Consider the following 25,311-nt stretch of genomic DNA (forward strand, 5'->3'; position numbering starts at 1 on the left):
TCACATTACCACGGCCAACACTTATGCTCCAACAACAGAAATGTAGCAGTCATGAACAACTGATTTGCAAGTCACAGACAAACACTGACGACAACTACAAAACCAGAGGCAGAGACCTGCACCATCTTCTGACTCCCTCTCTTTGCAGGGTGGGAGGAGAGGGGGGAAACATTTAGAGAGAGCATTGCGGTTGGATTTTTATTTCGTACCTGCATTTATCCAAATCTCATTGTTTTGAGATACTTTACATACCAATGCGATCAACTCCTATGCAGTTACTCTGCACTTTCTTCTCTCCATTGTGATCTGCACGTATTCAGATTTTTTCCTGGAGTGCCTAAAAAGCCAGCAGTATATGTCATCTGTTTGGAGATGTGGTGTATACTGCTCGCATCAGACTTTCTGTGTAATACGCTAGAGCAGGGCAAGCTGGCTAATTACTGCTGCATCCAAGTTCAAAGTTCAGATTCAGATGTCAAACTTCTTAACCATTCAGGATCATATGGTTGCAGTTTGGCTCATCAGAGAGAAAATCCCAAATCATGGCATTTGATGCTGGCTTTTTTCTGTCCCTGAGCTGCTGCATAATTCTTGGGAAGCAAACAAAACCCTAAAGCCTTGTCTACCTACTGTATAAGACATATGTTACTAAAATGGTATCTTCTTACTTATTTTTAAACTAACTATGTAGGATTCCAGCCAGTTGCCAGTGCCGTGACTCAGCAAACCCCCGTGCAGAGAAACTCGCTGCTGGGACTCTTGCAGCTCTAAAGGGAGGGAGGGAGGGAGGCCGGGTCATGGGCCTTTCCTCACAGAACAAACGCACCTGCTTTAAGCGACAGCAGGACTGCATCAGAAAGTGCTCCCAACAGTCAGAATGTACAGCTTGCGAGTGATGAAATAAGGAGAGAAGCACATTGCCTATGCAGCCTTCAGATTTCAAGATGCTATTTTAAGAAAGCTTGGCAGTCCTCAACTCAGCATCTCCACATTACTCCTTAATTTACACTCAAGTTCAGTGACATCCTTAATTTTGCATTAAGAGATTCTGCCTGTCATTTCCCAATCCGCATCTCTCTCATGCGGATACCTGGGAGGCTGAAAACATGTCCTAAATTTCTAACAGCAAAGCTCAGGTGCTCTTTTGGGATATTTTCTCCCAACTCCTTTTGGAACATGGAGTGTATATAATAGATTTTAGAGAATATGTGTAAATTAGTATCCACAGAACTAGCAAGGGCGTTATGATTTCGAACACAGTATCCTCTATTCACTAAGCAATTTATTTCAGGAGGTTGACTCACTTCCTTAAAGCTTTTTCAGCTATCTGTTGTGACTGAAAAAAATTCAGAAAATTTACAAGTACTCAAGGAAATGAGCCAACACATCCTGGAAGAAATTCATCCAATACACATACAATAAGATAAGTCAGTCTTAGATTTCTAAAAAAAAAATGAGCAGGAGGAAGTTCTAAAAGAACCTGAAATATTTTCTGTGAAACATGATGTTTATTTCCCATCATCATAACTCTCCTTATGCCCACTTTAAAAGCAACGTACTACGGCTAATCAGGAAGGTAAAGTGGTTTTTGTGTTTTTGTTTTTCCCTGCAGTGACAAAAAAACCTTCCCTGAAATAGTTTAGTGAATCTCCCCAATATTTGAATCAAAAATATTGCTGCCATTATGCCTCATGAGAACTTTATTTCAGATCCCTGGTGCTTACCCACAGGGGCACAGGGTCAATGATCAACCTATACAGCCCAAGACGACTTTTCAGTGAGATGCATAATGCACCACAGAACGACCTCATCGCAGAGCTCTGGGGATGCTGGCTACCAGGAGGTCATCACCCAGGGACAAAGAAACAAGAAGTCCCTACCTTCAAGGGTCTCCAGCAATGTAATCAAGTGCACTGTCTTGGAAAGGCTCAACTCTTTGAAAACAAAAGCAAAGAACCAGAAACCTTTCTAAAGCCTTTCCAAGAGCCACTCATCCCCAGGGTTTCGTGTTTCTGAGTATCTGAAATCATGACAGGAACAAATGAAAATCCATTTGCCAAACAATAAAGATTTCATGAAATAGTAGTTATTACAAATTGCTTTTGCCATTCCCTGGATTCTCACATACTTGTGAAGCACAAAGAGTGCAACTTAAGTATTGAGTATTGTTGGTTGTTAAGTGAAAAAAGGCAATTTTTCATTAAAACATTTCTATGCCACTGTCTAATAGACTTTAGCAGCATGACAATGCGTTGGCTAGATGTTTACCAAGTGACGACATATGCACATGTGCTGGGCTGGCAAAGGTGCTAAGCCTCTTCTTTTACTTGGGCGGTTCATGGCATACGCACATACAGCTTGGGGAAATGTAGCATGGTCCAGATGTGGTACTGAATCTCCCAGAACACGTTAGCATCAGCAGCCAGTTCTAAGAGACAATCTTATCACCACCACCCTGCTCTTGGAGAAGTGATCAGCTGGGGCTCTGACAACGGAGGTAAACTGCACCCTGAGTTTGCAGCAAAGTCACTCTTCAGACAGATTCAATAAAGGCAGTAAAATCCCTGTGCCGCCTCCTCATTTTCTCCATCACTCTTGACAGTCTATAGTTTGGATCAGTGTCTGTTCAGTCTTTTCAGTTGATTGTCTTGGACTTCATTTTTCTATTTGATGACTTCTCTGTATTGGAATATCCCTTGATCCCTGTATACAACTTGTTATCTTTACCTGGTCTGGCAGACAAAGAGGGTTCCAAACCTTAGCATGCCCCTTTGCAATCCACTAACTCCTTCATCATACACAAGTTCTTAACATGCCAATCTCAACATTCAGAGATATTTCATTGATTTAAAGCTTTTAACTCATACAGGAAAGCAGAGATCCAACTGTTCCTATAATGACACAGTTTCACATTGCAGCTAATAGTGACAACCACCAGATCAGCAGACAGCCCATGGAGGAGCAGCCTCGTGCTGCTTCCTGCCATGACCCACTAAACCAAGCAGTCAGTCAGCTTCACAGTACATCAGATCAGCAAGCATCCAAAGGAAAACTGTAACAAAATTAGATGCAACCCAAACCTACACCGGTGGTCAGTGGGTTTTTTTGAGGAAGGTGGTGTTAGTTTTCTCTAGGGCAAGGCAGATTCAATTTCTTGATCATTTTAATGGTTTTCTCCATTCAAACTCCCACTCACCTTAACACAAGAAATACAGTATACTTCTCATATTTTTATAAAGGCAGAAAGAGAGATGGAATGAGAAGCTGTATTCAGACCCCCTAAACCAACAGAAGCAAAAATAAAAAGTGTGGGGAGCTGAGGAAGAAAGAAAAAAAAGTTCATAATTTCCTACTTCAAATTAGCTTTTTTGTTTGCTTGCTCACAGTACTCAGAATGTCATAAACCTGAATTTTGACATATTTCCACAGAACCTTCCATGTAAGAAACTGGGTGGAAGGAGCAGAAGTGGGATTTGGAGAGGAAAAAGGGGGAAAAAAGAAAACAAAAAACCCCAAACCTTTTTTCAGATTATGTAGCTTATTAGCAGAAAGCTAATTTTCAGAGTGAAATTGCTCAGTTTTTATCTAAGCAAAAAGAGAATTGGAGTAATGCTAAGTGGTAATTCACACCCTTGAACAGTGAACAAGTGGGACCTCTAAAGACTGAGTTCGTCCTGCCCCACTATTTTGAAATCAAATACTATTAACAGGCTCTTCTCATCTTTAAAGAATCACAACACTGGTTTTAGCCAAATGCAGTTTTTAGGTTAATGTACTTCATATCCAACTATCCAAACATAGCTTCAATTTGTTCACAGTTAACTGGTGTTTCTTTTGAGTACATATCGGCAAGATTACCGAGATGTTAGTAAATATTCTTGAGTACCAAATAACTTACCTCAAAGTAATTGGTGGGTTCACACCCTAGCTAAACAGAAGACTGTTTTCCATTGAAAATTAAAATGATATTTTATGACAAAGTCTTGATTAACTATGTCTAACTGCATAGCAGTCCTAAGTAAAAAGACATTATCCAAGCAATAGCATTTTACTCATCTATTCTTCATTACCTCTCATGCAATAGATGCAGAAAAGTGAAAAAAGGAGCTTGGAAGATTACCCAGGATCTTTGCAATCTTCTTCAGCAAAAGAGAATTTAGAATTTCCATGATAAGTTAACTCCAGAGTAATTCACTGAGAGTATAAAGTTTTCCCATAATAACTAGAAAAACTGCTAACCTGTCTTCAGCATCATCATATCACATTCAGAATAATGGAATGACTTTTTTCCCTCCATATATTGCCTAGGTCTTTCTCTTCACAGATATGCTTTATTAGTTTTGTAATGAGATGGATTATTTCCTCAGGGTTAATGTAGATGTAGTTATTTCTAGTCTCAAAACTTGAAATTCATGTCATGAAGATGAGAACAGACCAAGCCAAACACTGTGTATGACAAGTACTAAATGGCTCTGCAGATTAAGCTGGATGAGACCAAAGCGAAGAGAAACACAAAGGTCATGTTGCAATTCTTTTTGTTGCAGTATCATTTTACTAGGGCCAAAAATCAAAGCCAATTATATCAAAATCGTCACTAGAAGTCAAAAAAAAAGGAGATAAATGTCTTGCTTAATTAACTTTTTAGCATGAAATGTCAGAAGTAAAAAGCTTCCTCTCTCACAGTGTTAACATGCAACAGCAAAAAAGGACCACAAAACTGTGTGGACTAATGAAGGCAAGGAAGTCTTATGAATTTGTGTAAATATCTTGAAAGCACCTACAGATAACAACATTTCCATGACTTCTTTTAAATTCCTAGCAGAATATTTTTACAAAGCAGTAATTCCCTGGAACTCTGCAAGTAAAGAACAGGACCTAGAATTAAACGCAACTAGAAACAAAGGCTCGCAGACTCAGCTACTCCCAGCAATACAAGTAAACCCATGGCATAAATAAGTAATTACAAAAAGTGCAATCAGACTTGCATTCCTATTACAGCAGCCTACAAATCACATCCCATCAACACTCTCTGCTGGGGTCACTGCTGCACTTTGCAGTTGAGCAGGTCCAGGGGCGAATTACTGCCTCACACTGTCCCTCACACTCTTCTGGTTACACATTCCTGCAGGTTCCCTGCAGCTACCCCTGCTGCTCTCCCTCATCCCATTCAAGATGCTAAATTGGCATAGAGCTGTTTGTATTCTTGGGAAAGTAAATGCTCTGCCAGCTTAGCTCTGCTCAGCCAATGGGCAGTAAATAGTAGCACCGAAGACAGTAATCTACACTAATCTGAAAGGCAGTCATTTTTATTTAACTGCTGGAGCAGGAGAGGAGGAGTGTACTCAATCAAGTGTGCTGTGATTAGGACTGCTTTTCAAAACTGAAATCTTACATGCTGACTGATGACTTAGAACATCTAGCCAAATGGACAACAAAAATCATAAAGCTACTTGCATCACCTGGTGAAATTGCATTGATGTCAGGTGGGTTGTCTTTGATTTTACTTGCCAAAACCACATCATAGTTGTGGGCTTTTTTTAAAGAAAACTGGACAATGCACTTTTCATCCTACTGCTCAAATAATTTACAAGTTAAAGAATACATCCAAGAAAGTGTTGTTACCTGTACATGAAGTACTACCTCATCAATAACTCCTAAAATCTTAATCATTGCTGACTTCGGTAGATTGTTGCATCCTTATTCAGTACTTTGAAAACAACTGCCTGTCTGTAAGTCTACTAAAATTCAGACATGCATCTACGTTGAGAAATTTGTCTAACTGAATTTTCCCTCTCCCTGCAGGCCACCGTCTGCTGAACTATGTCATGCATGAAACTCTATTTAGAAATTAAACTACAATAAAAAAGAATAATGTTTCTATGTTCAGATGAGGTCATTACTGGGTATTTATCTCAGTGACAACAGTATGTGCCTGCTATTGCACTATAATGTTTTTCTATGCATATTTCATCTTATAAAGCCAAACCCATTTATGCTCAACTGGCTTCATATGTGAGAAAACACTTCCACAGTTGATGGCAAAGATCAAACATTGATTAAGGTCCTGATCTTGCAAGGCACCGAATGCCTTCAAATCCTAGTCCTCTTCACAGATGACACCTACTAGGTGTCATCTAAGTTTTCAGTGTTGATCTGTTGAAAATTATCCGCAAGTGTGACTCCACTCATGTGAGCCTCATTTATGACTATCAGGTAAAGTTTAAATTCTCAAGGCAGGAAGCGTTTCGTAGAGCATGAGAGTTCATAGGATATCTGATAATGAAAACTTCTAATTGCAACTGAATAGCACTGATCAGAGAATTATTGTCAGGGAAAATCAGACACTGAATTTCTAATCACATTTTCTGTAAGAAAACTAGAAACTGGTGACCTGTATCCATCACACCTTCTGTGTATAAAGAGGGCTTGATGTTAACAGTCACATGCAAGAAGAGATCAAGCTGAAACTGAATTCTTAAATATGTCCTTTAATAATAAATATCCTTTGTCCATTTCCCTTACAATGTGAGTACATATCAGCATAACTAATATTTTTAATATATTCTATAAATTTTCAAAATAAGCTCCTTAACTTTCACTTAACACTTTACAGCACTCATATTGCTTCTTCCAGGCAAAGTAACAAATCTTTTTGTATCTTTTCCTCTTCTCCTTACTACAGTACCTGGGAAATAACTATGTTATTTTTATGGAAATTGTAGGTTCATTTTTTGCATTATCACACATTGGGATATAAATGATTAATTTATTCCCAAGGTCAGGACAGGAAAGACAAGAGCCATGAATCTACTAATTTTTATAAACTTTCAAGGACTACTAACACATTAGTGATGGAATGAGTGATTAGTGACTCAAAATACAACTCTAGACTTTGACATTAACTCTCAATGACTGCTAGACAAAGGAAGCAGATCTTGTGAAGACAGCTTAACCAGACGTTGAAACAAAGCTCTGAAGCACGGAATTTGCTTGCCTGGGAACTGGCTGCCCACCAGAGCGAGAGCAATGGAGTCCTGGATGCTGCTGGGCAAAGAGACAAGAAGTGCTGCCAACGCAGACATTTGTAAACTTCGTTCTTCCCAAGGAGTTTACTCAGATAAGTAAACATCAGATAAGCATAGTCAGTTTATCGGCACTCTTGTAGCATCTTCACCCCACACCAGTAGCTCTCTTATGCCAAACTTGCAAACTGTACAAGGGCATGGTACCACTCAGGCTCAGCTGAAAGTTTTTCCGTACCAGAGTAGCTCTAGGATGGTCAGGTCTGGCCATTCTCTGGATCTTTTTTGTTCCTCAAATAGCGTAATTTGCAAGACAATGCCTTGATGAGCTTTGCTAGGAAAGGAGGGCTATTGAGATCAATATCAGCACCTTCAGTAACCTCCCCTGGTTATATTTTAAGAATCTGTGTATCCAAAATAAGCAGATATTAAAAGGTTACATTAAACATATCCACCAATACAGTGTTATTTTTAGAGTCCTAGTATGCATGTTTCTCATCTTTTTAAGGGCCACTGCTTTTAACTACATCAGTCACGTCGTTAACATACTGTATTTAACACTCAGCTTATAACACTTCTACATTAATTCAGATTCTTATAGTCATTGATAAATCGGTGAAAATAAAGAAGCCAAGAACTTCATAAAAAATTTATAGGAGGAATTCTAACACTGTGCATAATGCAAAACTAATCCATAATCTATTACTTACATGAAACAAATCAATAGATGCATTAATGCAGCTACTTGTTCAATCTAGTTGCCAGTGATTTGGAATAACTGTTTTTCCCAAATTATTTTGAAAATACTGTATGACATGTTGATTTGATGATAGAAAACAGCTCAGCAAACATCTTTAAAAAAAAAAAAAAATCAAAATTAAAGCCAACTTCCTTCAAACAAACAAAAAAAAAGCTAACACAAGGCAGTTTTATGGTAAAAGGGAATATTATGAATTCAGAAGTGTATATTGTTTTCCATTATCCAGTGTTTGTATTTGCCATCTTCCCATCTGCTGGAACAGCCACTTATATCAAAAATGCAGGGTGGGGAGAACACTGCTTTCTATCCAAAGGATTATAAATGTTGTCATGCCAAAACCTCTTGCAGTGGAAAGATACTGACAACACAGCTGAAAGTGTCCTCCCTGCAGCTACATTTGTCTAGTTTTCAGGTCAGGGGTATGTCAAAAACTTAAAAAACACAATTAACTGAAAAGTTTGGATGTTCTGGCAACACTTTGTTACAGTTTGAACTTCTTCCAGACACAAATATCATCCTGCAAGATTCTAGGGTTTGTTTTTATTTTTTAGCGGGGAATTAATTATTTTCTTCTTAAAACAAATATAGTGAGTGTATTTTAATGTAGTGAGTGTATCTTTTAAGGCATTTGCTGCATGCAATGAAAATACATAAAGACAGCATTCATGTCTTCTAATTTTTGCAGTAAAGAGAAGGTATTATGCTGTCCATACACTGATTTTTGAGCAAAATTTTTTAGCTCACAACTGAAGAGAAAGTACCACATTCTGTGTTGAGGAAAAAGGGAAAAAGTAACTTTGCATGTGGGTCAGGATCTAGGAAAAAAGGAAAGAATAAGATTGAAGTGCTGTACCTGGAGGGAAAGCTTCTGAAGACCCTTGCTTGTTAGAGACCTTTTCTAAAATCACTGCAAGGCCTCACCACATAAGATTTAGGATACAATTCCTATATTAGACCGCCTTCAATTTTAATTAGCCAACGCAAGAGGTGGCCTTTCCCTAAATATTACTAAGTCACCAGCAAATGAGGTATTTCAAGGCAGATTTTTCCACATACTTTTGCTTATCACAAATATCAACATCAGGTAGACATGGACTAGTGCCAATCCCAGACACTGGCCAACATGAATTCAAGTTCTCTCCTGTAATCCTATTTATTGTTGACTACGAATTTTGCTTTCTTATGTGCATTATTTAAGCTTACATCGCCAGTGAGTTTCACCGACATCTCAACATGCACAGGTATGGCTCTTCCAGAACTTCAGAGTCATAGCTAGTCCTTTTGTTTATTTTTTGAAGAGAACAAAACCACCACAGTGCTTAGATATTCAGATGATGTCATAAAAAACACCAAAATCCCCAATGGTTGATGACAAACGGCGCAATGCCAGCTTCCTGGAAGCCTAAACCAAAGCCTCTACCATGGAGCCAGTTGGGTAAAGACCAACTCTTCTATAGAGAAAGAGTCAAGCCCACAGTTTGCAGGCTTTAGCTGCAGCCAGAATGAAGAGTAACCACAAAATAATACTGTTATGCATATTGACTAGTCAATAGACATTAACAGTAGTGCTCAGATTTTAAAGCACAGAAAAGTACTCATGTTGCTAAAGCAGGAAGAAAAAAAAAATCAAGTGAATAATCAGGCATTTCTGGAAGATAATAAAGTTATTACTTTCTGTTTTCTATAACTGAGACCAGAGAAATCTTTTGGGAATAAAGTATCTTAACATTTTATAATCTGTCTCATGTAAGCCACTATTTTAAGTGTATTAAAGGCAGTTTATGTGAAAGCTTTTTTCTTTTTAATCTTGTCTGACCTGAAATGGAAAGGCTCCAAAGTCCATTACCCTGGGAGGCTTAGTATAAACCTAGATTCTATCTAAATTGCCCTATATAACTCTGCATCAGTTTTTTCTGTTTTGATTTTTGTTTTTATAATGCTATTGTGGATCCATGCAATAGTTATGACAAAAAGCCAAGCAGCCTGTGAAAAGCAGTTGATGGAAATAAATAGAATGACCTTTGATAGACAGCATTCTAAATGTGCTAAGGATCTCTACAATAAGGGCATGCATCTCCTAACTAGGACTCCACAAATTAGGACAAAAATAGGCCGACCTGGGCAATTTGGCCATGGGAGCTAATCTATTTAAATCAAAAGTAGGGTTTGCTTCTCTCCTGACTTTTTATTCTTTATTTTTACTTTCCGATTTCTTTAAATATGAGACTTCATGGCAACCGATAAAACTCATCAAGATTCAACTTCCCTCAGCATCCCACGAGCAGTGGAGAGTCCACCTGCTCATCATCTTGATCAGTTCTCACCTCCCAAGGAAGTCCTGGTACCCTGTCGCTACAATAACACATTGGCAAGAAAACTGGAATGTCTTATAGTCCCTACGAACTGAATAGCCATTTCTCTTGCAACTGGGTCCAATACTTTGCACAGCCTTACCGACTACAGGACTCCAGAGCCTGACCACTCTTGCCATAGCAAGATTCAGATTCCTCTGAATTAGAGGAAATAATGTCTGTAAAACTCCAATAGCTTAAATATTGCTTGGAAGAAACATTTTTAAAGCACGCATGTACAGAGCAAAAGCTGGGTCAGTACCACAGAGGAAACGAAAACTTCATGGGTCTAACAGGATGCAAAATGTGTTTGTTACATTGTGTATCCTTGTACCACTTGAGAAGATGAAAAAGGTTTTCAGTCTAAATCCTACTTTAGCTCTTTAAAAAATAAATAAATTTAAAAGAGAGAGAATGGGCCTCTTCCTTCTCATTAGGATAGAAAGACTGAAATTTTACCTTTACTCTTCAGAGTAAGCACAGGTAGAATACCTGTTCTAAAAAGCCCCCTCTGAATTTCATCACACCTTGTCACCTTCAAGTGACAATCCTCATAACCAGTCCTGAAGAAGAAAGAAGCAGCCCATTCTAGGCAAAGTTTAAAGCTGAATTCAAAATTATAAACCTGTATTTCAGGTTTGACAATTTCACATTTCATGCAACACTGCCCGATTTACCTAAAGAAGAGCTAAAGCTCAGAAATAACATTTCTCTCTTGCATGTAGTCTCACTGGGACACCTTTCTGTGCTTTTATAGATGTGTTATCTACATTCTCCACGCATCTTGCCTCTGGAGCTAGAAAGCTGCTTCAACAAAACTTGATGGACAAGGCTGTTCAAGAAGTGCTACTGACACTTTAAAGAGTTCAGACAGTACAAAACTAGAAACAGTCAGGAAAAAGGATGCTTCCCTTCACAAAATACGCTGTGTCCCTCACATACACTTTTCTACTGGTAATCCTTAGGCATATACTGCCAAAGAAAAGACCCTCTGTGAAAAACAGTCCCTCACCAAGAAAATAAATCACATTTGGCTGCAGACAGTGATGAAACAGAGGAAGATACAAGTATGGTACTAAAACCAGAAAATTTGACATGTAAAAACATTCCTTAAAATAAAAAATTCTAGAAAAACTGAGCATGAATTGAGCTATGCACAGCTATGTAGCATTTTACACAATTAATTTCAACTTCTTGCATTTAAAAATAAAAGATCAAAAGTTACTGCAGAGGAGTATCACAAGGACATTATAGTGAACAAATGTTTAAAAAAAATACACAGTCTTTTCTACAAAGTATTTGTTAATTTATGATTTCCCCTCTTCCTTTTTTTTTTTTAAGTCTGGAAAAAATCCACATGCACTTTAAAAAAAAAAAAATCAGTCCTTCAGAATAAGATGATTCTGTGTTTCTCCCCTTAGGCTTTTCTCTTTTTAAAAAGATAACATCTATTTTCATAGCCATTTAGCAAGCCAAACATTTCACTGAAGGTGTACTGCACTTAGAAAAAGCTCCATCTACTATTCCCCAGTGTAGGCAGTCATCTGCAAACCACCAAGTAGTAACTGCAGTGACTCTGATTACTGACAGTCTTGTGACCAACTGCATAACCAATATCAGGGTGACTGTGGACCATGATTTGTAGTCAGCCTCTTAAGAAAAGAAAGGAATCTAATAATTTTGGTGGGATTCGTAGCGAGCCACTGCAATTTTAACCATGCAGTAAAACTGTACTAAGAAGCACAGAAATAACCGCCTTCTCATGATAGAAAACTAATGAGAGTGCACTAATTTAATAAATTAATGAATGAAGAGGGAAGGCAGTTTCCCAGTTTGTCATTTTCAATTCCTTTTTTAATTGACGTATTCTATGAAATGAATTTGAAGTGAAAATTTACCTGGATTGCTTCAGACTTTTGCCAAATCTCTGTGTACTAATGCCTGAGCTCAGAATAATGCTCATCTTTAGAATGCCACCTTCTCTTCTTTTACAGAATTAACAACTGCTTTTTTTCCCCAACAACTTTAATATAGCTTTCATGACACTTAATTGTAGAACCGACATAAAAAAGCACCACAGGACTGTGCTTTTGGTTGTGCAATGTGATTTTTAAAATAAAAGCAAAATATTTGCCTTTTTCCGTTCCTAGCTTGTCGAAAAATGGTGCTTTACTAGAAGACAGGGGGGTACATTGGCAGTACAGCACTACACTGACATAACCCTCACGCTGTCTTGTATTAGTGACCACACACAATTTCCACTGCCTTCAGGAGGCTGTGTCAGGAGAGCAACTTTGTAAGTTAAATGGTTTTCATTTTAAAGAAAGAACAGGATGGATAACCTCAAGCAACTATGTTGAATATTAATAACGCGCTCAAGAACAGAGCTTTTATCTTTTAATAATATTCACACACAAACATCCTTCTCCTGAGAAAATAAGAAGTGAGTGTCCTCAACTTCCAAAGGAGTAAGTGCAAACTGGAGGTGCTTCATGGCAGTTATTACGAGGACTAAAAATCCTGGATTATACCCTGTGGGACTTAACTTACCTTAGCTATGTCTATAAAAGTTTATTGTTTATTACTTTTAAAAGATGCTAGATACGTGAAAGAGTTTATCAAAAAACCTAAATCAAAGGCAGACAGGCATGCCTATCAGGCTGAATATATCCTTACCTCTCTGTTGTAAACAATGTGCAATTCCATCATTCAGAATGGTGAAACCACAAGTCTTAAAGGAAAGACTCTGCTCAGATCTATTTTAAATCAGTAACAAAACTCTCACCAGCGCTCATGGATTTCAAGTGGCAGCAGAGACAAAAACTCAATGTGAATGAGTTCCTGGACTTTTCATCACTTAAAAAGAAAACAGGAGATCCAATATATATCTCAAACACTCAGGCGTGTTTGAGATTACACAGTAGCATGATGGGGGTTTTAGGCCCAAGAAGGTGTAATTTTGGCTGTTCCTTATAGGATTCTTACCCTGTGGTACATTAACATTGTTTGTGTTTTAAGGGCTCAACAGACTGAAAGTAGAAATATTTTTAATCATGACAGTAAAGTAAAAATCACTTCTAGCCTAGAATAAGAACCAATGAGAATTTTATAGAAAGATGCTGTACTTCAGCATCTTGAATACCAATCCCAAAGTACTGTGAACCATGAAAAAAAACAACAATGGGAAGGGGTGTCAAACCTTTATTCAGAGGAAGCTCAAAATGTATTTAAATTAGCATGTTTAAGCTCCATTTAGCAGTCTGTGCATTTACAGGACTGACCACACTTCAGGCTACTAGTGTTGTTGGGAAGATTCATTTCTGTGTTATGGAGACACTTCATTAAACATTAAACTTAAACGTTAGCACATATCCACAGTTGAACCCAGGAGATACTGCAGCTCATGCAGCAACTCCAATACAGCTTTCATACCCAGGTAAGCACTGGAACAGCACAAGTCAATACTGTCCATTCTGTGGAGCTGCAGTAATGCTGGAAAAAAATACCAGACAAAAAAAAAAACCTGGAAACAGCATCTCCACAACATGTAACACTAAGTGATACAGAGATGGAACATCTTGGAAAAAGCTAGCACAGCAAGTATCTCTCCAAAATCCTACCAAGACCAATTTCATTATGCTAAGCTTAGTCCCAGCACAGACAAAATTCCAGTGGTCACACCTGTTTCCACCAGTTTCTGCTATACTTGCTTTTGGCAGGTTGAATTGACAGTTCCTTTCTACCTTAGTAATTAGGCACAGAGCAGCAGTGCAATTTTGAAACAAATCAACCCCTCAGTCCCACTTACTAAGCACTGGTTAAATTAAGAGAGTAATTTCAGTGCACATGAACTGGATTCCTTGAAAAGATGACTAAACACCACGTGCCACTACAGCTACCCAGTAGCTACGCTTCAGTTCCTACTGGGGACATAACAGATTGTCCTTTGGAGAGCTCTAAACCACACAGGCAGCAGAGATGTTTGGATCTAGGGACCTGGTAAAACATAATACAATGGAAAACCCCAACCCAAATCCGCTGCTGATGCTACGGTCTCAGCACCAACTGCTTTGACCTACTGATCCGCTCCTTTTGAGCCATATTATTTGCTAACGCACACACTGCTCACACATGTGAGCACCTTGCATGCCAGCCTAGAGCTCTTTCCATCTCCCTTCTATGAAATATCCTGAACAGTACAAAAAAAAAAAAAAAAAAAAAAGCACATGAAAGCATCTCTTTAGAGGATTTCCTTCTACAAGAATTCTTCATAAATAGAAATTCTAACTCCTTCAGAATTGATACAATTTCAGGTCTACAAAATTAGAGACTTAAAATACTTTTTTCACACATGTTAAGAATTTACTTGTCCAAAACACTGTAAAAACATTGGACAGTAAGCATGTCAGATTACACGATGAATACGGTACTCTGAATTTTGCAGTCTGTAAGCCAGTCACCAGCAGTGGTGAAACAGGAAACCACATGGACATTTGTTGTTTAAGAAGAATGCATTTCACCTTCTAGCAGGTCACTGTACAACCAGATCTACATTAATTAAAATTGTGGTTTTACATAGTTCACTGCACTAAGAAAAGCAATGAAAAATCCAAGGTAATTCTCTGCAGTCTTCAATTTTATCTTTAGATTAATTATGAAGTGTGCCAGAACACATATCAGAAAAGGAAAGATGAAGTGGCAAAAGAGCAAGAAACACACAGAAATATTACAATGTGGTTCTGACTTACCTATGTGATAAAGTCCTATCCAGTCAGTTGGGTCCACTTCTTCCTTAATATCCCAGAAAATTATAAGGTTCTGAGATTGCCCCAAGGTGTATTCATACATACTTGCTGTCAAACTAGACCTGCTATCCGAGGTCACTAAATCAGTGTCACTGTTGGCACGCTGCAAGTTCATGTTCTCAGCCATGGTGCCCTGAGATGCCAAACTCTGCAGATTCTCTGGGCTCAGAGTATACCGTAGCTGTGGGTTGCGACGTCGCACAAAAAGCAGATGTTCTCGGGCTGAACTAGCCATCTCTTCTCCGCTTTTGTCAATTTATGTGAAAAAGTTGTTGTTCAGAGATCTATCGTAAAGAAGAAAACAAAGAAACTGTTAAAATAAGACAGCAGGCAGGTTACTCAGTCAAACATTAAATGGAAAAACCTTAGTGCAAAAATGTTCCTACAGAAGCCTAAAATGGACTCAATAAATCTTTTACTACATTGCTCTACCACTGCAGCCACCTTAGTGTTCCGTACATTTAAAAAAAAAAAAGCATGAATGACTTGCAACAAAATTCAGAGTTAACTACACACCATCAAATAACATTTATAAGCCACAAAGCAACAGAAAGCAAAACATCCAAGACCATCTATCAGACAAGAATAGCCACAGTAACAAAGCTCATATGACAGCAGCCTAAGGAGTGAAGAAATAATGAGCTCATCTTCAACCAAAGAAATCACAGCAACATGACATACTTTCACTTAGATATGTTAGTTTCCAAGAATACTCTCTATGCATTATATGCTCACAATCAGAAAAGTGTTGAAGATATTAACGAGGTTAGTCGGATCATTTCAGTAGAAATATGGTATCACAGATTTGTGCTACTATAAAATAATTTGGTAAGGATTTTTTTTTTTAAAGATACAAAGCATAGCTTCTGAGATTCTCTATACCATACAAAAACCTGTTAGACCATTGAATGAAGTACTTTAGTCTATGGATATATATTCAATTAGTGCACGTCAGTTTATCTGTGCAATCAGACTTTGTTGTTCTTTTCCACAGATCAGAAAACACAGCCCTTATAAATTCAACAGCTTTCCTCTAGCCCTGAGGAGACACTAGAAGGTCTTCACTGGAATGGTCATGCCAATATCATATCATACTTTCAAAAGCGGAACTTGCATCTCATTATCCATAGCTTCTAAAAGTACCACCATTTGAAAATAAGCCCCTCTCATTACTCAAAACTGAGTAATCATTAGCGATAAATCATCAGAAAAGAAAGACAAGAATAGCAAAATATTAAAACAAAGTGAACTTGCTTGTAGCAGGATAGAATCGATGATGGTGAACCTCTTGCCATAGAAGGAATATGACAATTTCCTTAACTAAGTTTCATGACTGACTAAAGCTGTTTGCCTTTTTCAAAAGGTATAGTTTATATCAACTCATTATTTCTTTATTTTACAGAAGAAATAAAATGGTCTTCATTTGGCAGAACCATTTGCTTTCAGAAGAAACTGAGTTTTCTGGTAATGTATTTTTCAGTCAAAACTGTAAAAATTATCTTCCATACTATATTCACCTGGAATACAAATCATGTATTTCCTCCCAGCCAAACCAAAGTAGTCCTCCTGCCCAGGAACTACAGAGCTCACTGGGAAGACATTGTGTCCTGGGCACCTCCTTACACTCTTCACACAATTTGAAAATAGTGTTTCAATATTTCTGACCAGATTGCAACTTAACCAGTGACAAGATAATTACTCCACTACAGTATCTTCCATGAGGGATGTATACTGAAGGAAAGATCTCCTTATTTTTATACATACAAATAACCACATATATTAAAAATATGTGCATGTACATGTATTAAAAAAGCAAATAAGAGGTACCTGTGCATAATTCTTGGGCTTTCTTTTTGGTGTCATAGCCTTCAGCTATCATACACAGATATATTTGTTCTCTTAAAATAACCCAAGCGCTGTCAGCCAGTGCTGAGGGTCACCTGCTATAATGTTCCTTGTTCCAAGCAAGGAAACCTGTAAGGCACAATTAGGTAGAGCCCACGAGAAGCGAATGGATTGGCTGGCCACTTCCACAGTATTATAATTGTAATTAGACCTACAGTACACTACCACTATCCATCAAATGTCTGACAACTGGTTTATTAAACAGAAATCTTTGCCTCTAGAAGTCAAAAGACATTTAGTTATTAAAAAGAAAAAACGAGTAGAACACTCGAAGATGCCAAGATTATTAATTTTTTTTAAAGAAAAAACAAAAATCCCCCCAAAAAAGGCATTTCCATATTTTGAGACTTTTCCTATTCATTCCTCTTTACCCACATGACAAATCTTCAAAACCTCTCTCTCCTGTTCACTTCTGTTTCCTGTCACTCATCTTCAATTTTCTTTTTAATAACATTTGAATATACGCACTTTTCCAGTGTATCACAAATTCATTTGCTATTTTTCCACTTTTCTGGAAGTGGAGATGTTTTGAAATATTAAAACTAGCAAAGGGGAAAAATAAAGTTCAACTCATCCAGTTGTATGCAATTCATCACACACTGTACATTGTTCAGCATCAAATATTGCAGAAAAGAAACAAAAATTCAGTTCAATAATTCTACATATACGTAAGTGACACAGAGATTACCATATTTACTTCACAAAGTACGCGGCACAGTCTTTCCTGACATGAGCAATGTTTTGGCTGCATACACAAAACATTTTATTTTTGGTGCTGGACGTCAGCAGGGTTCACTAACTCCTCCTCTGTCATGTTCCCGCACACTCTTAACACCAGCGTCAGTGACGAAAAGGAAATTTTAGTACAAAGGGCCTTCTTAAATAAGAGTCAGGGAAGTTAGTATCTTGTTTTTCTATGCAGAGTATTATTCGATAGATCTGAAAATCCTGGGTGACTTTGAGATCAGAAAGGTAAATGAGAAATAGCCATCAACTTCCCTACAAACCAACAAAGAACACAGGGATCACCCAGTTGCTGCAATCCTCTTTTTTTTTTTTTTTTTTTTTACCTCCTCCTTTTTTACTTTGTGATCTGGGCAACATACACCCTAACAGTTAAGTCTTAAATGTCACAGTGAAAGGGTTGTACTCCCTAGTCAGGAAGAGCTCTGACTTGCAACTGAGCAAGCACGTACATCTGCCTGGGTACCACCGCCCTCCACACTAGGAGATAGGCGAGATTAATTAACAGATTGAGAGTGCCCTATCAAGTTTTCCTCTGTCCCACAACTAGAGATTTATGTAATTTTGAACTATTGTATACAGTGGTTTTAAGGAAGAAAAATCACTGCAAAATAAGCATCATGCAGGAGAATTACAAGTTAAAGGCAAAGTTTTAATAAGAGGGATGAAACAATTTCCTTCAGCTGCAGAGCAGTACGCTGTACCCGGGGCAGCAGTGGCATTTGTTGGAACATATTGAAAATTTATATGTGGCAGATGGACAAAGTCATCCATGTTTAAGGACACACGAGAACTCACTTGTACTAGCTAAGACTATCCCACAGTTTGAGAGATGAGAGCAGCCTGAGAAAAACATTAACTCCTTTGCAACCGTCCATTTTCTTAAGTTCTAATTGTTACCACTCTGGTGAATCAAGGACATGGTCACAGTTTCTGAAAGTAACGTAAACCACAAATCTAAATGCCAGATAACTTCTCTGATCCTACTCATAAATCCATGTCTAAAAGTCATGATTTAAACAATGAGCCTAACATATGACATAACTTGAAGCAATTGAAATCAATTTGCAATGAACAAGGTAAACTCACATGTGAATGAGCTCCTATTATGGAAAAAAATACCTCCAAGAATTCAAGGGGTAGTTTGTAAGCTTTTTGAATATTTCTAAATTTAGCAAAACAGTACTCTGCTACTCAGCATCTCGAAGAAAGCTGGCAGGTTAATTAAGAAGATTTGTAAAGAGAGAAATAGGAGACTCAGATAGTAAAAGGGGAAAAGGTGATTGCTATAAAACCTGAACTATAAGGAACGATGGATTGGAAAAAAGAGCCACTACTTTAATTATTTACAGTCTGAAAATGGGATAAAAACCTTACACAATGCTTTTCTGCATACAGAAGGAATTGCTTATCTGACATTTGGTTAATGATTCCCAATGTCTGTCATTAATAACATATAACTAACAGTACACTAGCACATACATCCTGCCAGAGACTGACAATAAGAATTATTCTCCCACCTTCAATTCCTGCTAAGTGTCACTGAAGCGGCATTTGCATCCAGACTATACTGTAAAGACAATACCCATGATTAGCTGCGTGTACCTGCCCTGACATGAAGCTTTGGCTTGCCAGGCTGAATGTGACCAGAGGAGCGATTTCACTAAGTATCAGACTAAGCTGCCAAGGAATAGTGTTCATGAAGGCAAGGTGAAATGTGGAAACTGAATCAAAAGCATAGGGAAAATGTAGGCAAAACATAGGAAAATATAATATCAGCAGATACTAACTTTAGAAAGGTATTTTAGTTGAAAAGTGAAACCTGTAGCAAAGCTGCTTATCTGTATCACAGTGTTTTCTTCAATACTTGACAAGAAGCTTAGAGAGAAATAGGACTGATTTCTCTTAATCTCTAAGTGGCACAAGTTCAGGATTATTTCTATCTAAATATATTCCTCAATTACTAATCATAGAGGGACCAGAACTGGAAAAAATTTCCACAAAATACAGATCAGGAAAATCCTCTTGCCCACTGTTCTTCACTAAAGCAGACTGAAAAGCAATGTCAAAGCATTTCCGACATGCAGTTAAATATTCAATAGTTTAAAAAAAATACATGAATGAAAGTCTGGGAATTCCAGCACAGGAATAACCAAAAAATTCCCACCCCAGTATGCAAAAGAAACCAGAGTTCACATGCTGCCCTGTATATCTTACTCATAACGGTGATTCATTTCTTGTTTACGTAGTGATCTTCTTTTATGTGGCTTATGGCTCTTACTAGCAGCCTCTTCCCACAGCATTTACTGTAAACAGACTGTACAGGGCTGGCCCCAAGAGCACGACCGGTCACCTGCTGGACAAGACTTATGCTCTAAGCGGGTGGCTGAGGGTGCTACTGGGGAAGCGACAATTAACACGTTTCTCAGGGGCGATCAGCTTCATGTCACCACACTGGAACGTCACGTCACCTGCGAGACGAGCGAGGCGAGGATGTGGGCAGCGTGGCAACCCACTGGCCAGGGCTCGGCAGGGAGAGCCCTCAGGAACTGCCCTGCACCTGAGTGTGTCCGTTGCTGCACGTCAGATGGGCAGGAAGAACAGTACAGCCCAAATGGCCTCCAAATTTTCCCCCCCATTCATAGAATCATTTAGGTTGGACAAGACCCTTAAGATCATCGAGTCCAACCATTAACCTAGCACTGCCAAGCCCATCACTAAACCATGTCCCTGAGCACCACATCTACGTGTGTTTTAAATACTTCCAGGGACAGCAACTCAACCACTTCTTCAGGCAGCCTGTTCCAGTGCTTGACAACCCTTTTGGTAAATAAATTTTTCCTAATATCCAATCTAAACCTTCCTTGGCACAACTGGAGGCCATTTCCTCTTGCCCTATTGCTTGTTATTTGGGAGAAGAGACTGACACTGACCTGGCTGCAACCTCCTTTCAGATAGTTATAGAGAGCAATAAAATCTCCACTGAGCCTCCTGTTCTCCAGACTAAACAACCCCAGTTCTCTCAGCCACTTTTCCTAAGACTTGTGCTCTAGACCCTTCACCAGCTTCGCTGGTCTTCTTTGGACGCATTCAGATGATGCTTGGTATCTCTCTCAAATGCCACTCCCATGCTGAGATAGGCCATCCACTTAATTATACAGGCAGAACAACACATTAAGAATATGAGGAACAGAAAATATGCTGGTTTCCCAATGATACACTGTGTGACATTGCTTTGTTCAGTACAAAGATCTATAAATGCTACAATAAAGGGCTCAAACTGACCAGGTCTGAGCTTTAAGTGGCTGAGAAAAGAAAACGCTTTTTGAATAAGTTCAGAATCTGGGGATTTTTCTCCCCACAGAACTCAAAACTAGCCTATTCTCTAGGATAAGGTGTAACTACAGTCCATTTGCAGCTATCCATACGCTGGCTTCAAAATTCACTGTCAGCTGCAAAACCTGCCTAAGAAGCTGGTTGATGGTTAACCGTATGGTTAACTCATATGCTTAACCAGTCTGCACTTATCCTGCTCTCAGTACTAAAGAGCTTTCAAGCTCTTTTAGAGCTGCTGTGTACCCCTGCCAGCAGGGCAGAGGGGCCCTCCCAGTGAAATTCACCAGCTACTTACTCAGCACGATTGCCAGTACCTGATTTTGCCTGAGACAAAGAAATTAACTCCGTAGCTCTTTAAATTTCCTTCCAGGCCGGTAATCTAGTATTTCTACAACTATTTGGAGACACAGAATTGGTCTATTAAAAAAAAATATTAAAATCAGACAAAACTGGCATGAAGCATCCTTTTCTATACAGAGAGAAATAAGAGAAAAGATTAATCTTTCTGCCCAGACACTCTTGTCATTCCTCCCAGAATATTTCCAAGAATTTCTACTCATCAAGTTTCCTGCAATCCATATAATGGAATTTCTCTCAGAAGGTATTTCACTGTCTGATTATTAGGATTTTCCCCGTTAGCCAACATTTTATCAGATTTGAGTTAAGCTGACACGTTTGGATGCTTCCTATTCAGCCACCCAGATAAAGATGAATATGAAAGCTGTCACAGTATTCAAGAGCCAAGAAAAATCAGTTATTTCGGATCTCTATTTTTTTCCACTCTTTACCAAGTCAAGGGTAATATGGCATCTTTACTTACATGACCATGGCTATATCTTAAGTCTTTAGGATGGTTTAGTACATGAATTAAGTTGTATCATGTAGTGGAAATTTAATATTTTTTTCAGTAGATCATGAAGTTCAGTATTTCAAAAAAATATAACAACTTTTATACTACATAACTTGCACAGTTCTGAGCATCAACATCAGGCAGAAAACTGATGAGATCCTTCAGCTAAAATATAATCATAACTTTTCAATATTGCTACCTAGAATGCTTGAGTGCTCATTAGCTCTGCATGTTTTAAATAATAAATTATGCAGGTAAATGATATGAATAAGTCTAGTGATGGATAATCTTGGAGGGAAAAAAACCATTCTAAACCTAGAGAATTTGAGATTGAAATAAAAGCAAAAGAGAGATGTTATAAACATGAAAAATCACATCATTAACACCTCTGACACCATTTTTCTTTTTAATTACAAGGATACTGAGGATATTTCAGAGAGATTAAAAAGGAAAGATCTCTCTCTTTTCCCCAGTTCTTCTAATTTGCATACTTGACAGTAAATTTGTATTCACTGCTTTTCCTTGAATAACCAGTTCTGGATATTTCTTTCATTTGGAGTACTCTTGAAAATATATTAAAAATGATAGGAAACTACCATCATAACTGACACAGGACTTAAATATAGTTTAAGTACGTAAATGTTCTTTAATTTATTTCTTTCTTTTTAAATGGAGTAAAATTCAAATTTATTTTAATTCAACTTTAAATTAATTAGATAGTAACTGTCTTGAAATATAAAGCACTCTATCCAGAAGTGCAAAGCAACAAGTTACATTCAGAAACACTTTATTTTTCTGCTGACTGCTTACTTTCTCCTCTAACAAATCCCCCCAGACTTTCATAATAGGACAATTACTGGATACTCTTAGAAGCAGCTTAGCCCAAAGTAATGATGATGAAAGAATTTTATAACCTTGCTAGTTTCCAGAAATGGACCTATATGCGCAGGATCATTTAACCAGATGTCCTCTTTAATCAAGAAAATTGCAAGAAAGTCAACTGAAGCATCTTGAAAGCCACAGTATTTTGTAAATCTTCTCCTAAGAGAAATGTTTTGACTTCTCCATTCTCCATGGGAGTGCCAGATGAAATTACGTGCCCTATGCCAAGCAGGTGGCTGTGCCAGGTAGCTGGCCTCCTCACTGAAGAGTAGAGGTTCCTCCAAAAAGCAATTCATAGTACCAAAATCACTCCCATGCTTGATCTGTGAAGGAAGTTGGAGTAACCACAGACTGAGCAAAAGAGGACAGAATCTTGTCTGGATGCCCTTTTCCTTTGTGCCCCGCTCTGAGCCATGCCCAAACAACTGGCAAAATAACAAAATAAGCAAACTGTGCTGAGAATACCCTGCCTTCGGTCTGCTAACTCATCCTCTGAACTTGCTGCTGGGAAACCACAACTAGCACTGGAATTTACTTCTGGAAAATATATTCAGATGTTTTAAGGTAAAGCTAAAAATTACTGTGCTGAAATTTCACAGGGATGTTGCCATACAGGAGAGGGAAGGGAAAAAAAAAAAAAGGAAAGCAAGAAAGTGCACATACTGTAGTCTCCTTTGGACTCAAATTTGGTGACTCAGCTCAGATGTTAAACATCAGCTCCGATTACAAAACCACCATATAATTTAGACTGGCTGAAAATCTTCCCTAAGGGAAAAAGCATATAGTTCAGCATAAATAGACTATTTTTAAAAAATAGTCTATGCAGCACATTATTTGGCCAGAGAATAGCTCAGTTAATTCAGAGTGTAACAGAATATCTATTTCAGACCTTTTCAATGCATTTTTGTACAGCTCATTTGCAAACTCAGTCCTATAAACTTTTGTATCTAGCTGGAAACAAATGTCACACTCATCATATTACCTTAGCTGCTTGAGTAAGGGTCTTCCATCCCACCAACAGTAATTCCCTTGCATCAGGCAGAAGTTACTGCTCAAGCCCATTATGAAAGCCAGTGTGAAGGGTTCTGCATATTTTTCACAGGTCTACACACCCTGCCCAGCAGCCCATCAGGCACTGCGTGCTTTCAGTACAACTTATCGTATTAATTCTCACACAAAAGCTTCAGCATGGAGCTAGCTGGTATGCAGAAGATCTGGCCACTGGACAAAAGAGTAAAAGGTCATAAATATGTATCCAGAGACTAGTGTACACATACATAAACATACATATAGCTTGGCATGCCTGCAGTTACACCAGTTTTAGAGTGTACTTACTGACATACTGTGTGGTCAGTGTAGACAAACACCCCATGTCCCTGCACTGCTATCCCCACAGCTAAGATGGAGTAAGCCAGCCCTAAAACATTTCAAGCTAACTCAGCGAGGTGAACTGCAGTGTTCAACACTGAGAGCTTGGATAACCTGTCTGAATTTGCACTGAAGAGATTATGGAGGGTTCATAAAATCCTTTCTGTTGCGGCTGCCAGGCTGCAAGATCTGGCTGGCCTGCAGATGTATCTTGTCTGTGGTCATGTCTTTCATCCACGTCTTTCACCAGAAGTAGCAATATAAGAACTGCACATAAATGTAAGTGAAACATACCAGATAAACTCTTATTCTCTAGACTATTCACATGAAGCAGCAAAACTTGACATGAAATTTTAGCACAAATTCATAGCCAAGAAGCTATGCTCCGTATGTATTTTAAGGCCCCTCAAACTCCCCCTGGAGTGGCATTTACATTAACCAAGATCACTTATTTCAGTAATCTTACCTGTAGCACCACTCCTCAAAGAGTTGAGTTCACAAATGAGGCAGATACTGGAGGTAGACATGTAGCCATTAAACCCAGTGTATCATGAAACTATGGCCTTGGATAATTCACAAAACAATATTACTCTATATAAACTTTAAAAATTAGAATCCCCGCTGCCAGAGGTTTGATATTCAGTGTTCATGACACTGATATATCTGCTGCTAGTTGCTGTCGATTGGTTGTCCTGAAGAATTTCCCTTGAAGTACTGATGCAGTTGCTCTCAGTTTAACCTTTTGATGTCAGGTCACACAATCCATCTAAAATATAGTCCCCTTCAAATGTCTATACCAGAAAGACAGAATAGAATCTCTGTGAGAAGCTACTTTGTCGCAGGGTGGGAAAATGTGAATTTACTGTAATATACGCTCATACTTATCTATGTGAAAGCCTGCAAGAACATAGTAATGACAAGAAAAATGGGTAGCCCATTAACTCTCTTGAAACTCCCTCCTGTCTTTAGAATTTCCAGACCATCAGCAGAACCAGCCCAGAATTCCCCAATTATACATCCTCTCCCAGGGCTTTTTCACAACAAGGGACGGTAAAGACCAAAATACAGCTCTTTTACAGAAAAGAACAATTTAGCATTTGTCTGTCCAAGAAAGTAAGGAAAGTAAATAAACATGTAACCGAAGAAAGAGTACAATGCCAAAAAGCCTGACAAACAGCAAAGAAAAGATGTGTTCCTTTGAAAAAAGAAAGAAAAACTCCCAGGCCAAAAAAGCCACAATTCAAAAAGCCATTTATAAAATAATGCACTTGACAGAAGAAGTAGTACA

The 25,311-nt window shown here is 38.3% G+C and overlaps 1 protein-coding gene across 2 annotated transcripts in view; it reads right to left on the reverse strand.

Moving 5' to 3' along the window:
- HECW2 (HECT, C2 and WW domain containing E3 ubiquitin protein ligase 2) overlaps positions 1-25,311 on the reverse strand; it is a 176,785-nt gene that overhangs the window by 99,717 nt on the left and 51,757 nt on the right. For both annotated transcript variants that reach the window (XM_075756220.1, XM_075756219.1), the window contains exon 2: positions 14,882-15,222. In XM_075756220.1, the coding sequence (XP_075612335.1) occupies positions 14,882-15,173 (292 nt within the window). In that variant the 5' untranslated portion in view covers positions 15,174-15,222. The remainder of the gene's footprint in view (positions 1-14,881; positions 15,223-25,311) is intronic.

Source organism: Balearica regulorum, chromosome 6 (assembly GCF_011004875.1).
Source record: "Balearica regulorum gibbericeps isolate bBalReg1 chromosome 6, bBalReg1.pri, whole genome shotgun sequence".
Classification (NCBI taxonomy): domain Eukaryota; kingdom Metazoa; phylum Chordata; class Aves; order Gruiformes; family Gruidae; genus Balearica; species Balearica regulorum.